General features: G+C 38.8%; 2 protein-coding genes across 2 annotated transcripts; one reads left to right on the top strand and one right to left on the bottom strand.

Annotated features, from left to right (window-relative positions):
• The first annotated feature begins 578 nt into the window (after nt 1–578).
• Nucleotides 579–7,574, top strand: crym (crystallin, mu). The gene is made up of 8 exons (XM_085170587.1): nt 579–886; nt 981–1,131; nt 1,212–1,274; nt 1,372–1,473; nt 3,558–3,741; nt 3,910–4,031; nt 4,126–4,210; nt 4,327–7,574. Exons 1-8 carry the CDS (start codon nt 639–641, stop codon nt 4,398–4,400), a joined length of 1,029 nt encoding a protein of 342 aa, XP_085026713.1. The 5' UTR covers nt 579–638; the 3' UTR covers nt 4,401–7,574.
• On the bottom strand, nt 5,491–11,323 carry rac1a (Rac family small GTPase 1a). Its single transcript, XM_085170588.1, has 6 exons — nt 10,972–11,323; nt 9,042–9,113; nt 8,771–8,888; nt 8,190–8,252; nt 7,629–7,788; nt 5,491–6,864 (listed from the first exon to the last, which is right to left on the bottom strand). The coding sequence occupies exons 1-6, from the start codon at nt 11,004–11,006 to the stop codon at nt 6,734–6,736; spliced, it is 579 nt and encodes a 192-aa protein (XP_085026714.1). The 5' UTR covers nt 11,007–11,323; the 3' UTR covers nt 5,491–6,733.
• Nucleotides 11,324–13,679: the final 2,356 nt, after the last annotated feature.

Consider the following 13,679-nt stretch of genomic DNA (forward strand, 5'->3'; position numbering starts at 1 on the left):
TTTAGTGATGGCTTTGAAATGTTTGGTTCAAACTGTCTTCAGTATGGCAGAAGTCAAGCAGCCTTGACAACTATTCTCAAAGACTAAAAGAAATGACAGGCAAACTATCCTAAGAGAATTGAAAGAATAAATGTGGTCATACCAAACACTGATCTAACAAACTGTTTTTGCTGTATATGCTGTAATTCCGTATGTTTTTGCATGTGTTTTGATAAATCAATCACCTCTTTCCAATTTTTTTCTGGAAAGTATTTAAAAGTAATGAATTCATAATTCCGAATTTCTAAGTACAGTCATGCAAATACTAGCAGCTGTGGAAGTCAAAGGACTTACAAACCTTCTAGGGAGCATGAAAGCAGCATCTAGCTGGCCCCGTTACTGGTTATAATCTGAAGACAGGACATTGTTTCACAATCGTTTACGTAGAAACTGCAACACTTAAACACGGATCAAGTGGGTATCAACCTGAGATTGGCTTGTTTGAATACTTTCTCCCCTTAAACTGGTGCCAAATCACAGACTACGGGAGCCTGGCGCTTGGAAAGCGCAGTGGATTATACAGCCTCCTCTGTGCGGCCCGCCCCTCTCCGCGCAACGTGTTTAAAAAAGCTTTACTGCGGCTCTTGAACGCAGCTCAAATGCCGCTCGACGTTGACTCAAACTTTGTACCAAACCAGTTAAGTCAGTTACGCATCAGCGTCTCAGAAGCAGCAGCCATGGCTGGGGCTCCTCCTGTTATCATATGGGAGCGTGAAGTTGAGAGCCTGTTGCATTACAAAGAGCTGATCCCCCGTCTGGAGGAGGCTTTAGGTAAGTTCTCCAGCCGGGACAGCGCGGAGGTTATCCAGCCTGTGCGCTCCACGGTGCCCCTGCAGAAACACAACGGGTAAGGCCCTCCGTCTGCTTCAAGAGTGCTTCAGCACAAATCAACCATTAACAGGGAGCAACTACTGCTGGTTGAAACTCGCTCTCGTTTCTAGGTTTCTGGGGCTGATGCCTACATACATGGAGAATGACGGAGTCCTGTCCACAAAGTTAGTGTGCTTCTACAACAGGGGGGGTGGCTCCACTTTGCCATCAGTGTCAGCCACAGTGTTGCTGCTGGATCCCGAGTCCGGGCATATGAAGGCTGTGAGTTCAATCCCCGCATGCACTTGTCTTTCTGATGGCTTTGGTTTTATGAGCTGCAGTCTCATGCTTCCAACCCGCAGGTCATGGATGGAGAGGCAATCACAAATATGCGTACTGCTGGAGCTTCAGCAATCTCGGCTAAGGTACTTCCGCTCTCGATTTATTCACAGCATGCCTTTTCTATTCTGGAAATCCTGCTGTAGCTCTGAACTTATGGGTCTGCCCTGGTGTGTCATGCAGCTGCTGATGCGCCATGGAGCCGAGGTTCTCACCATCTTGGGGACCGGCCAACAAGCCCTGAGTCACTATAAAGCCTTCACTGAAATGCTTTCATTTAAAGAGGTATGCTTCCAAAAAATATATTTATTTTAGAGAACATGATATGTTAAGTACAGCATACTATTACATATTTATTAAAGAATAAGAAGTAAGTGCCACGTCTGCCCCTACTAAGAGGCTTGTTTGCTGCAGGGGTTTTCATTTATTTATTTTTTCATTTAAAGAAATCTGTGCAACATAAGGGAGCTCAGGACTTTTGCACAAAACTGAAAATACTGTGAGTTACCTGAAGGATGTCGGCTCTTATTAAATGTGCAAAATGTGTGACAGCACAGCTTGCTGAGCTTCGTGGGGCTGACAGAGAGGGACAGTAGCAAGCATGTGCACAAAACATTCCTTTGAGCAGTCCCTGCTGCCGGCCTGCTAGCAGTGTCGGTGAGAAAGTGATAAAAATGTGTTCTATATTTTGCCATATGTCGGTATTTAAAATGATCTCTGACCAGTAACAGCAGCAGCAGTACCTGAACATTGTATGAATGACCCATACATTCATGTTAAAGGAAAAACCAATAGTCTTTTTGACGTGTGCCACCAGAACACCCTTAATGCTCTTTAGCATTAATTCTCCAGGTATTTGGAGCTGTTCTTTAGAGATAAGTACCATTCCTCCAGAAGATATTTCCCTATGTGGTGTTTTCTATTATAGTGGTAGAGAGTGCTGTGTAAAATGTTGGTCCAAAATATCCCATACAGAGTCATGAAGAAGTATTTTTCCCCTTCCTGATTTCTTCATCAAACAAATGTTAATATTAGACAAAGATAACTTTAGTAAACAAGAAATGCAATTTGTTTTAAATGATGCTTTCATTTAATAAAGAAGGAAAGCTATACAAACCTACCTGCCAGTGTGAAAAAGTAATGATCCCTCTTGTTAAATCTTGAATTAATTGTGATTAACCACATTTGTAGGAAAGCTGAGTGCAGTTTCACTGTTCACACTGCCAGACCTGCTGAATACACAAATCACTTACACAGAACTTCTGTGACAAACTGAAGCAGGCTTAAAAGATTTTAAAAAGTAACACAACAGCTGAGAAACAAGATCAGTGACATCTATGAGTCTAGAAAGGGTTGCAAAACTATTTCTACGAAGCACCAAAATTGGGACTCTAGTGAGCCACAGTGAGAGCCATTATGCAGAAATGGAGAAAATTTCCTTCCCTGGAGTGGCCGGCCTACGAAATGACTCCAAAAACACTTTGAAGACTCATCCAGGAGGTCACAGAAGAGCCCAGAACAACATTTAAAGAACTGCTGGGTTCACTTGTCTCAGTTAAGGTCAGAGTTCATGATTCCACAATAAGAAAGAGACTGGGCAAAAATAGCATCTATAGGAGAGATCCAACATGAAAACCACTGCTGACCAAAAAGAAAATAAAGGCTCGTCTCACATTTGCCAAAAACATCTTGATGATTCCCAAGACATCTGGGAAAATATTCTGTGCACTGACGAGAGAAAAGCTGAACTCCCATTAGCCACATGTAATGGGACTCAAACCTTCCCATAAAACTCAAAGCATTTCATAAAAAGAACATCAAACCAACAGTCAAACATGGTGATGTTGATGTGATGATCTGAGGAGGCTTTGCTGTATCAGATCTTGGTTTCCTTGATGTAATTCATGTAACCATGAATTCTGCTTTAGCAGAAAATCCTGAAGGAGGATGTCCAGTTATCAGTTCATGCCCTGGGCTCTGCAGCAGGACAATGATCTGAAACACACCAGCTAGTCCACCTCTGATTGGCTCAATAAACAGAAAATTACGCTTTTGGAGTGGCCTAGTCAAAGTCCAGACTTAAATCAGATTGAGATGTTTTGACAGGACCTTAAACAGGCTGTTCATGCTCCAGCATGGTTTAAATCTGCAAACAAGGAGACAATTACATTTTCACACAGGGCCAGGTAGGTTTGGATATTTTTTATCCCTTAATAAATTAAATTACTTAAAAACTGCATTTAGTATTTACTCAGTTACTGATGACAGCTATATTAATGCATTAACTGCACCAACTAATCAAAGATTTGTGTTTCTCATTATTTATTATTGACATTGGTCCTTTCGCTTCCCCTGAAACTTCATTTCAGGTGCGGGTGTGGAACCACAGAAGGGAGGGAGCGGAGAAGTTTCGCCGCTCAGTTGGCGGTCCCGTGACGGTGTGCGGTTCAGTGGAGGAAGCAGTGAGGGGAGCGGATGTAATAGTAACAGTAACCAGGTCTATAGAGCCAGTGCTGTGTGGCCGGTGGGTCAAACCAGGGGCCCATGTGGCAGGTGAGAAGTAATTCACCCACAAAAATATTTTAAGAGAAGTGGGGGAGATTTTTTTTTACATTGATGGTTATGCAAAACTGAGGAGACAGATGGAGCGTTTTTTTTACTGGTTACTACAGAAAATAATTTTAAAAAGAAAAACAGTTTCTCTACTTTTCCTCTAACCAGCGGTGGGAGCTTGCAGGCCAGATTGGCGGGAGCTGGATGACTCATTGATGAAGGAGGCTGTGGTGTATGCTGACAGCAGGGAGGGAGCAATGACCGAGTCCGGTGATGTCATCCTCTCTGGGGTCAGTGTGTCATCTCCTGTTATGCTTACTGGAGTGTGTGTGTCACTGGCATCTTATGTGAGGAAGAATATTACAGCGTTTGTGCCGTTTGCAGGTTGAGGTGTTTGCAGAGCTCGGAGATGTTATTAATGGGATCAAACCTGCTTACAGAGAGAAGACCACCGTCTTTAAGTCCCTTGGTAAGTCTCACTCTTTAAAGCCACACGATCTGGCCTCTACTTCATGTTTTCATCTCATTACATTAAAAAATTCAATGCTTTGAGAATGTCTTTGTTTTTTCTTTTTTTAATAACAGGAATGGGAGTTGAAGATGCAGTGGCTGCTAACCTGGTATACGAGCAGTGGAAAGCCAAAGCCTACAAACTGTGAAGCGGACATGTGCTTTTAACCTTTACACATCACACAAATGACCAAGAATGAAGCCATACAAGAACAATTATCAAGGACAAAAGAAATATGTCTGGCCTTTCCTCAGAGCTTATTTTAATGTTGCGTTTAGCTGTTAGCCGATGAATCACAAGGTCAGGGTAGGGAAGAAAGCAGATAACTGACTTAATATTGAGGAACCTGAACAAATCTACAACTGCACAAGTTGTTAAGTGAGGCTGTGAGATTAACATGCTGATGTTCCTCTATTGTGGTTATAGTGTTCACCACATTGTTTAATATGGTACACCAATACTCGGAAATAATAAACCACAATTGAGGCAGACTCAAATGTCTGGTTTTTTAACTTTTGTAACACTTTCCCACCTTGGTTGAAAGAAAAAAATCTGGAGTGAATCAAAGTTGAAAGGAAATGATTTATGCATGAAAAAAATACGTTTGCTGAAGCTAATAAATTTGGATCCTTGTTTTGTTTTTTAATTTACTGTTGTTGATTATTAAAGTGTAGGGAGGTATGAACCATGTTCTGGTTCCAAGCGGGGACAGAAAAAGTTGACAACCGCTGCTGCGCTACAAGAGATGGACAGACCAGCGGCTCCATGTCGTCTGCTAATTTACAGGAAGCTGAGACTCTTTTTGTAGTTTTGCTTCTGTACACCGCTGTAGGAAACTTTTCAATCAACATGTTACTGAAGTGCAGACTTTCAGCTTTAATTCAAGGAGTTTAACAGAGGTATTGCAGTAACTATATAGGAATTGCAGCTAATTCTATACATAGTCACAGATAATTATAGGCTGAAAATAACTGGACAACCTAAGATAATAGTAACATTTCACCTCTAATCCTTCTTTAATTCCATTGTGGTGGAGTACAGAAGCAAAACTGAGTGTTAATGGGGCGTTTTCCCCCTTTTTAAAATTTGAACTACTCCAATCAAAGCATTTCATTGGAAATGGTATCATTTTCAAACCTTTACCTTGACAAAAGAATGTCTGTGGCATCATATAAAATGTAAAAATACAGAATTTTAACAAATTTGCTTAAAAAAAGGAAAAAACAAATCACAGCAAATTACAATGTGAAAATGAAACCACATTTATTAAGAAATTAAATCCAACTTCCTCTGTGCCAATGAAACACTGATAAAATGTTGAGTTCCCTGGAGCAATCGCACAACTTGATCATTTCAAAATAATAAATTTTCTGTTACTGAAGTTTATATTGTAAAACAAAATGCATTCAAATCAGCTCTGACCTTCAAAAATTACTTCACTGGCTTCATAATAGACAGTAATAGATGGGTTCAAAATGAAATGTTACACACTTCCATGATGGCTATGACACAGTGGGTATCACATACTAGCAAGAAGCATCGTCTGGGTAAAATTTGGTGAAAGCTAGGGCACAACTTTAAAGGAAAAATGAAGGAGAGCAAAACAAGACCTGCTGCACAGACACCTTCACATGTCTGACCGTCATTCATAAAACACTGTGCTCACATATGAGACAAGACCGATGGATACATTTAGAAAAAACATTGAGGAACAAGACAAATGTTAAAAATATTAACCAGACACCATCTCTTTAATGTTTGATCACTGCACTCTTGCAATTATTCTGAGCAGGAGCTTCAAAAATTTATCGCAGTCATTTCAGGGTTTAAAGGTTTTCTTCACAACTGCATGACAACACGTTGTGCAGGTAAAAACAGTATTAAAGTGTTCACAGAGGGACTAGCAAGAGATGGCAGAGTTTTCGCAGCACCTCTAGTTGGATGACACGTGTAAACAAAAATGGTCCAATGGAGGAAAAAAATATTCTAAAAAAATCTTTTTACCTCTTAAAACTAAAATTTTATCAAGGCAACAGGAATCTCTTAGTGTGTAGGGGATAGAGTGCCGTGCAGAACTTCCTTCTTTTAGTGTTAAATCTATGGTAGTGTCACGAGAAATTCATCTTCAGGTAGTGTTTCTTCACAATGTCTGAGAAAACTGACGACTTCTGTTTTTCTTTTAGTAAAATCCTTCCTCTCTCCCCAGCTCAACAATTACATCCCCTGCCCTCCCGTTCCCCGAGGCCTTAGCAAAAAAATCACTTCTTTCCTGTCCATCTGAAAGGACTAAACAGATGCAAACCCAGAGAAAAGATCTGACAGAAACTCTTCTGCACCGCTTAAATCTGTAAAGTTCTTTCAGATGGAAGTCTGATCTACCAAAGCTTCTATGTAAGCAAGGACACAGGGTGAAAGTAACCCAGCCGTCTTCTTCCCTCCAAGTAGGCGAGTTCTGATTTCGACCGCATTTGCTGCTCCCCATTACAACACGCTGCACTTCCTCCTCCTTCTCTTGACAGGTGGTGGGCACAGAACTGCCCTGATGGCTTCATCAAACACCGTTTTAAGGCCACGCTGGGTCAAAGCTGAGCACTCCAAGTATTTCACTGCACCTGGTCAACAAAAGGGGGAAAGAAGAACAGTCTCGTTTTTTTAGTCAAAACATATTTTAAGATCCTTCTACACTTTAGACAACAAAAGGCGGCAGAGGTTTCTAAATAGAAAAGAAAGAAATGGTTAAAAAACAATTACAAATAATCAATGATGGAAAAAAAAACCCAACTCAGCAATAGAAATGTTAAATATTGTAATTGCCATAATGAATTATAAGTTTAAAAAAAATTGTGTGCAGTTTTATCAGATTTCTAAAGGCTTAGTTTCTGAGGCTCCATCTGGAAGGTAGGAGATGGTCTCTTCCAAATAACTACTATGACTATAAATAGACACAATATACTCACCAGCCTCTTAATTAGGCACATCTGTCCAGATGCTAATTAATAAGTGTTTTTATTTTTCTTATTATTATTAAAATGAGAAAATATCAAAAAGAAAATGAAACAAAATGCCGTTTCTAGAGCAGCAAAAACAATTATAGGAGAAAAGTCACTACTTAAATACTGTAACAAGTGTAAAATGTCAATAAATATTCCTGAAATGGCAACAACGAAACAACAAACGAGCAACAAACGGACGCCAGTCGCTGCTGCTGTCAGTCTGCAGCCAAGTTAACAGGAATCTGCCAAATTTAAAATTGTCCCTTGCAGAGTTTTCCTTCTAGCATCTTCATCCTCTAAAATAATAGTCAATAAATTATTATTATTTATTTATTTATTTTTTAAAAAAGAAGCATTTGTCAAAGTGTGGAGCTACAACTGACTTATTTCTTTAGCCATGGCCAAGCCTTGCGGGTAGATAATAGGAGAGAGTTTCTTCTCCTTCAGCTTCTCAATGGTGTCCTTGTCGTCTCTTAGATCCAGCTTTGTTCCCACCAGGATTATAGGTGTGTTGGGGCAATGGTGCCTCACCTCAGGGTACCACTGCAGGGTGAGGACAGAAGTGTTGGCATGCATTATTATTAAATAAAAAGATGATACTGAATGCAAGTGCATTGTTTAAAACAATAGGTTTCTTTCACAGTTTCCAGTTTCAAACAGTGTTACCTTTAAGAAGTGTGATCATTGCATCAAAGAGCTGCATTTGAACTAAAATCTACATTTTGCTTTTAAAACATTTAATAGTTTTTTGGAAACCATTGTGACAAAAAAAAATAAATCCTAAAATTAAGCATATTTCTTTAGCTAGATTTAGAGTTGTGTCAAAAATGCACACCATCATCTGGCTATGTATCACACTAACACAATTACCCAGCCAAGCTGATCTGAGAATGGCATTTCATGGAAAACAGTTAAGTTAATATTAAAGAGCATGCTGTACTGACCTTGGCACGGACGTTTTCGAAGGAGGCTGGACTGACGAGTGAAAAGCAAATCAGGAACACGTCCTGAGGAGGACAAAACAGACACAAATCACTACGACATTAAGAACTTCACTATCGCTGTGCAGGCGTCTGTGTTCCAACTTTGACAATAATAACCCAAACTTACTGTGAGAACTAATTAACCAGTTGAGGATGAACATTTTGAACATAAGACTGACTAATGCAGATGTGAGGATTCACAAATAAACACAAACAGAGGCTGGTCCTGTTGGGTAAACAAAGTGACTCCCACTACTCGAGTCATTGGCACAGAGGCCAACTTGACTGCGAAGACAAAGAGGGCAAACAAGAGCTGCTTTTCAAAAGCAAGAGCTGCTTTTCACTTCCTCCAGCCGTCCCCCAGACAGTGTATAGGTACTGTGGATACAAGGCTCTACTCTGCAGAATGCACAGACCCTGTCTTGAGTATTAGAGGCCAGTGAATAACTCCAAATCGGTGCTGGGTAAGTGAACATTGTCTGGCTACACCAAACTATGCAAGACAGTGGATAAACACATGTAATATATGCCTGTATACATACTGTCTGCGGGTAGGACAGTGGCCTGAGCCTGTCATAGTCCTCCTGTCCTGCTGTATCCCACAGTCCCAGGTTCACTGGTTTCCCATCAACCATCACATTGGCAGAGTAATTGTCAAAGCTGCAGAGAATGAGAGGTGGATAACGTTTTTGAAACTATGCAAAAACGTACAAAACTTTTTTCTTCTGTAATATGCAACTTCATGTTCAAGATTAACTGCCACATGCCCTACCTCAGCTGGCCAGTGGGGGATTTTGTGTGTGTGATACTTACACCGTGGGGATGTACTCTCCAGGGAAGGCATTGGTAGTGTAGCTGATTAGCAGACATGTTTTACCCACAGCCCTGAGAAGAGGAAGGTGGGAAAGATGAGAAGTTGAGCACTTTACTTGAAATGTGTGAATGGAGAAACTGTGCTACTTGACAGGTTAACATGTCAAGTTACAGGTTTCATGTAAAAGATCTGGCTTTAGATGACCACTGCTGACCTACTGCTTTGGCTTTGTTGTGATCTTTCAAATAGATGTCAGGCCTTAATCGCAAAAGTTTAATTATGCTCAGGAGTGTCCTGAAACAGCTTTTATATCATATGATCTAAAACACACACAGTATAGTATAATATAGGGGATAAGAGCACATACAAATACATTACAAAATGCACTGTAGGCTTAGAAATGCATCATAATCCTAAGTATATCTGATCCATGATTTTCAACAAAGTGAGAATTTGTACACACACACACACACACAACACCCAGAGATCATTAAATGCCACCCAGTCATACGGTGAACTATGATAGGTCTCAACTACTAAATAAAACTTTGTGCTGAGCACAGGTAAAGACATTATGTTTGTATTTGCATAAGTACTATTTCACTTAACATTTTCACTTTCATTTTCATAAAGCTTATTCCAATATATAGATTTGGTAGTAAATTGAAATTTTCGCTTCATATATCAACTATTATTCTAGACATTTTTTTTCTCTACGTCCAACCCCAACCCAATAACAACTTTGTGAGCAAGCACACTGCCCTAGAGGAGTCTGATAATGAATGTTTTACATTTAAAATTGGGGAAAAAAAGGCATTCAAAACACTGTCAACTTAACCTGAATTCAAAGATTCCTTCAGGGCTGTAGGTTTAGCAAATATTTAATCAAATTATTTGATCAGTATTAATAATTAAGAGCACCATCTGAACACTCCAGAATTTTGATCAATTTTAAATAAGCTAATTGGTGACATTTTTCTTTTGTGTAAAAAAATATTTTTTTTTCAATCCAGCATAAAAAAAAGAGAAAAGAATACAAATATACACTATTGACAAATTATCACAATTTTTTCTGCGGTTTTTTTTTTTTTTTTTCAATGTGAAGATTTTAATTATTTATTTAACTAGTGTGTGCGCAAATATTAATATTTTAACTTTCCAATATTCAGTCTTCTATGTGCATCTGTCCCATATTACGGATCCTGAATTACTTTTATGGTAGGGAAAGGGAAATTTCAGGCCCTTTTCTTTTCTAGTTTTTGAGATATTCATGTTCAAACATTGACTCAGATTTCAATGTGCAGCAAAAAGGCCTGAAAGTGGATGAACGGGCATTTAAAACTTAATAAATATATAGAAAAATATTTGAGGTATAAAGCTAAATTTTCACAGCAACCACTATGGGAGTCCAAACTCTGACTTGGTAGGCAAATCTGATATGTTTGAGCAGAAAATGTTTAAAAATGTGAGGAATTGAGAAGGAATGACCCCGCTAATTTAAAATTAAATGGCTTCTGCTGAATTTTAATGGTGGTTTGTTGTTTTAAAGCCTCAAACAACGAGTGAATTAAGTTTCTCAAAGGCCTTGGGCAGCTTCACAGCTGTTGTAAAACCATAATTTAAAACAGACAAATGTAAGCACTTAATCATAACACTTTATAAAAAACGAAATGCCTGCTAAATAACGTGCTGTGGAGCCTTTCAGTCATACCGAACCGGGGCATGCAGATAAATCTGTCTGACCCAGCTGGGCTGGAGAACAGGCACAACAACAGCTGTCGCTCATGTTGGCTGTTATCTTAGGCATGTTAGCCGCTAGCCAACTGTTGGTAACTGGGTCAACTAAAACAGCCATAAAACATCGTACTGTGCTTCAAACTGTGAACATTTAAGAGCTCAAATTGATAATAAAATTGCCCTTTAACTTACCCGTCCCCCACCACCACACACTTTATGGCCTGCATCGAACGACTCTCTCTCCAGCGACTCAGCCGACGTTACAGCAGCTCGGCGTCCGTTAGCTTAGCTGGCTAACAGCGGCTATAATAAAGCGGTCCCGTACCGTCTGAAAAAGTGCGGAATAAACAAAGCGGAGGGGCCTCGACGGTGGTCCGAAAAGTTTTAAATGTTGCTACAGGAAGTATCCGACTTGACTGTCCTTGTTAGCAGCACTCCGGTGAAACTCCAAAGTTGTAAAGGCAACACCCAAAAAAAAAAAGTCAAGACTGAGAAGGAAAAAACGCCCACAACTTGGAAGCAGAGGCTAGGAGATTCCTACAAGGCATGAGATGGGTATGGTATGGTAGTCAAAATGTGCCATCTGCTGGTTAAAATAACAACGTGATAGCCTCCAAAAAAGTGACAAAATAACAAAAACTCCATAAACATATGATTCTTTGCAGCAATGCACTGTCATGTAAAAAGTAAGGGGAAAATACTTGGAATATTTTGAAATAACATCTAGCTATATAATAATGTTTCATATTGCCGAATAATTTTTTTTATAATGGCAATGTCTAGTAAGAGGTTGATAAGTGCAATCTATCTCTTAATATCTGAAGAAACGTCAGTTGTTAAATAACTGTAGAGACAGTTAAGCACATTCATGTAAATATTCAAGTGAGCATTCCTGCTGTCTTTATTGGTTAAATGTAACTGGCTGGGGTAAGCAGTGTCATTTTATAAAACTAGCAACATGCACACAAAAATACGTTTAAGAAACAAAGAAACTGCAAAATAAAAATGAAATCATCATTTAAAACCTGCAATTTGTTTTCATTCTGGCTATCATTAACTAATTTGTTTTGTGAGATGAAAATCCTATGCATACAAAGAGAAAGAAAGAAAGAAAGAAAGAAAGAAAGAAAGAAAGAAAGAAAGAAAGAAAGAAAGAAAGAAAGAAAGAAAAAGGCAAGAAATAAGGATGCAGGCAAAAAACATTTCCGTGGCACGGCACATTTGATTTCCAGCCACTACATTATACAATTAAAGGGCATTAAATTAATAGGTAAAAGGCTTCCTGAACTAGTGTATTTGACAGTGAAGATGAGATATAATTCCCAGACTTGGGGAATTCTTTTGTCACAGTAATTTGAAAAACAAATTAAATAAATTACATTACATTACATTTTGACTGAACAAAGATTTTAATAAAATGAAAGCCAATATGAAATCAAAATAAATACACTTAAGTGGAATAAGTACATATGAAGCAATAATATCATGTACAACAAGTAAAATATTTCAGAATCAGCAAAGGAAGAATGTGTGTAAGATGAGTTACAAAATGTAGCAAAAAAAATTATGTACTTCTTTCCATGTTTTGACTTATACATGTAATGATCTATTTTATCTTGTGGCATTGCTGTCTTTACTTAAGGGCCTGAACACTTTTATTACTCATCAACGTGGTACAATCAAACTGCAGTTGTACATGCACACAGCAGGGGGCAGTATTGTACATCTTTGTAGCTCTGTGAAAGGGAAGCCAGTAGTGCTGATTTTTTTCGTTGCCACTGGGGAAAAGTATAATAGAATCACAGATTGCTCTCTTTTTCTCAGCGTCTCTGAGCATCATCTCTTGACATTTATTTTGTGTCCATTAACTAATCACAGACTCCAAGGCAACCATGTCCCCGCTCACACACATTACTAACCATGTCTCTGGATTATGTTTTGGGGGAGATTTTTCCGGCAAACAACACATTAATAGGATAAACGTCACCATTAAGTGCGAGGGAGAAGGAGGGGAGAGAGATTAATGAAGGATAAGCAGGCCTGTCGCCATCACAACGGGGAGGCTGTAAAACACAGCAGAGGGGCGTCACACTGCGTGATTACTGTATGTCAAACTGACAAAATGAATGAAGAAAATCTTCCCCGAGGTTGTACTCATGCATCCTAATGAAGAAAAAAAACACAAAGAAAATTTGTTCTTAATGTTTTACTGTGAATTTTACACAGCACAAAATTACTCTCACCACATTTCTCACAATTTCTTTAAAACCTGTAAAGTTGCATTAAAGGTGAAAAGCTATTTTCTTGCATATCTGCTGTATTCTTACCGCAAACATGTATTGCATTGTGCTGTGCAGCTTTACACTCTAATATTGTAATGGATTTGTCCCCTCATTATACCATTATTCTATTATGTTCCTGTTACAATCTCCTTACTTATGTCACACAGTTCCTGTACTCTTTGGACAATGAACATTGGCTCAATACAGGTGTCCTATTGCTAGCTAAACATTAACACAGTCACATAAACACTGGAAACAGCATCATGCATCCCTGACAATAAAACATTTTAATAAACTTACCTGAAATAACCATTGTGAGACTTTAAAGTCATGATCATTTATAGCACCCAAGTGTATTCATAAAGAAAGGTACATTAAAATGCACACATTTCCTTTTTTTCTCTTTTTTCTCTCTTTCTCTCTTTTTTTTTACAGCAATGTTACTGTTGCAACTGGCATGACAGTTGAAGTAATTTTCTTATCTAGCTGAAAAGAAATGTAGCATTTCCCTGAAAGTTAAACTCTGTCTATATTTTATCATCTCATTTTGCGGTTTTGCAACGAAAAGCCGATGTGGTTGACTTGTGCAATGAAGCAGATCACATGAAACTTAAGATT

This window comes from Neolamprologus multifasciatus, chromosome 8, assembly GCF_963576455.1.
Source record: "Neolamprologus multifasciatus chromosome 8, fNeoMul1.2, whole genome shotgun sequence".
In the NCBI taxonomy this organism is placed as follows: domain Eukaryota; kingdom Metazoa; phylum Chordata; class Actinopteri; order Cichliformes; family Cichlidae; genus Neolamprologus; species Neolamprologus multifasciatus.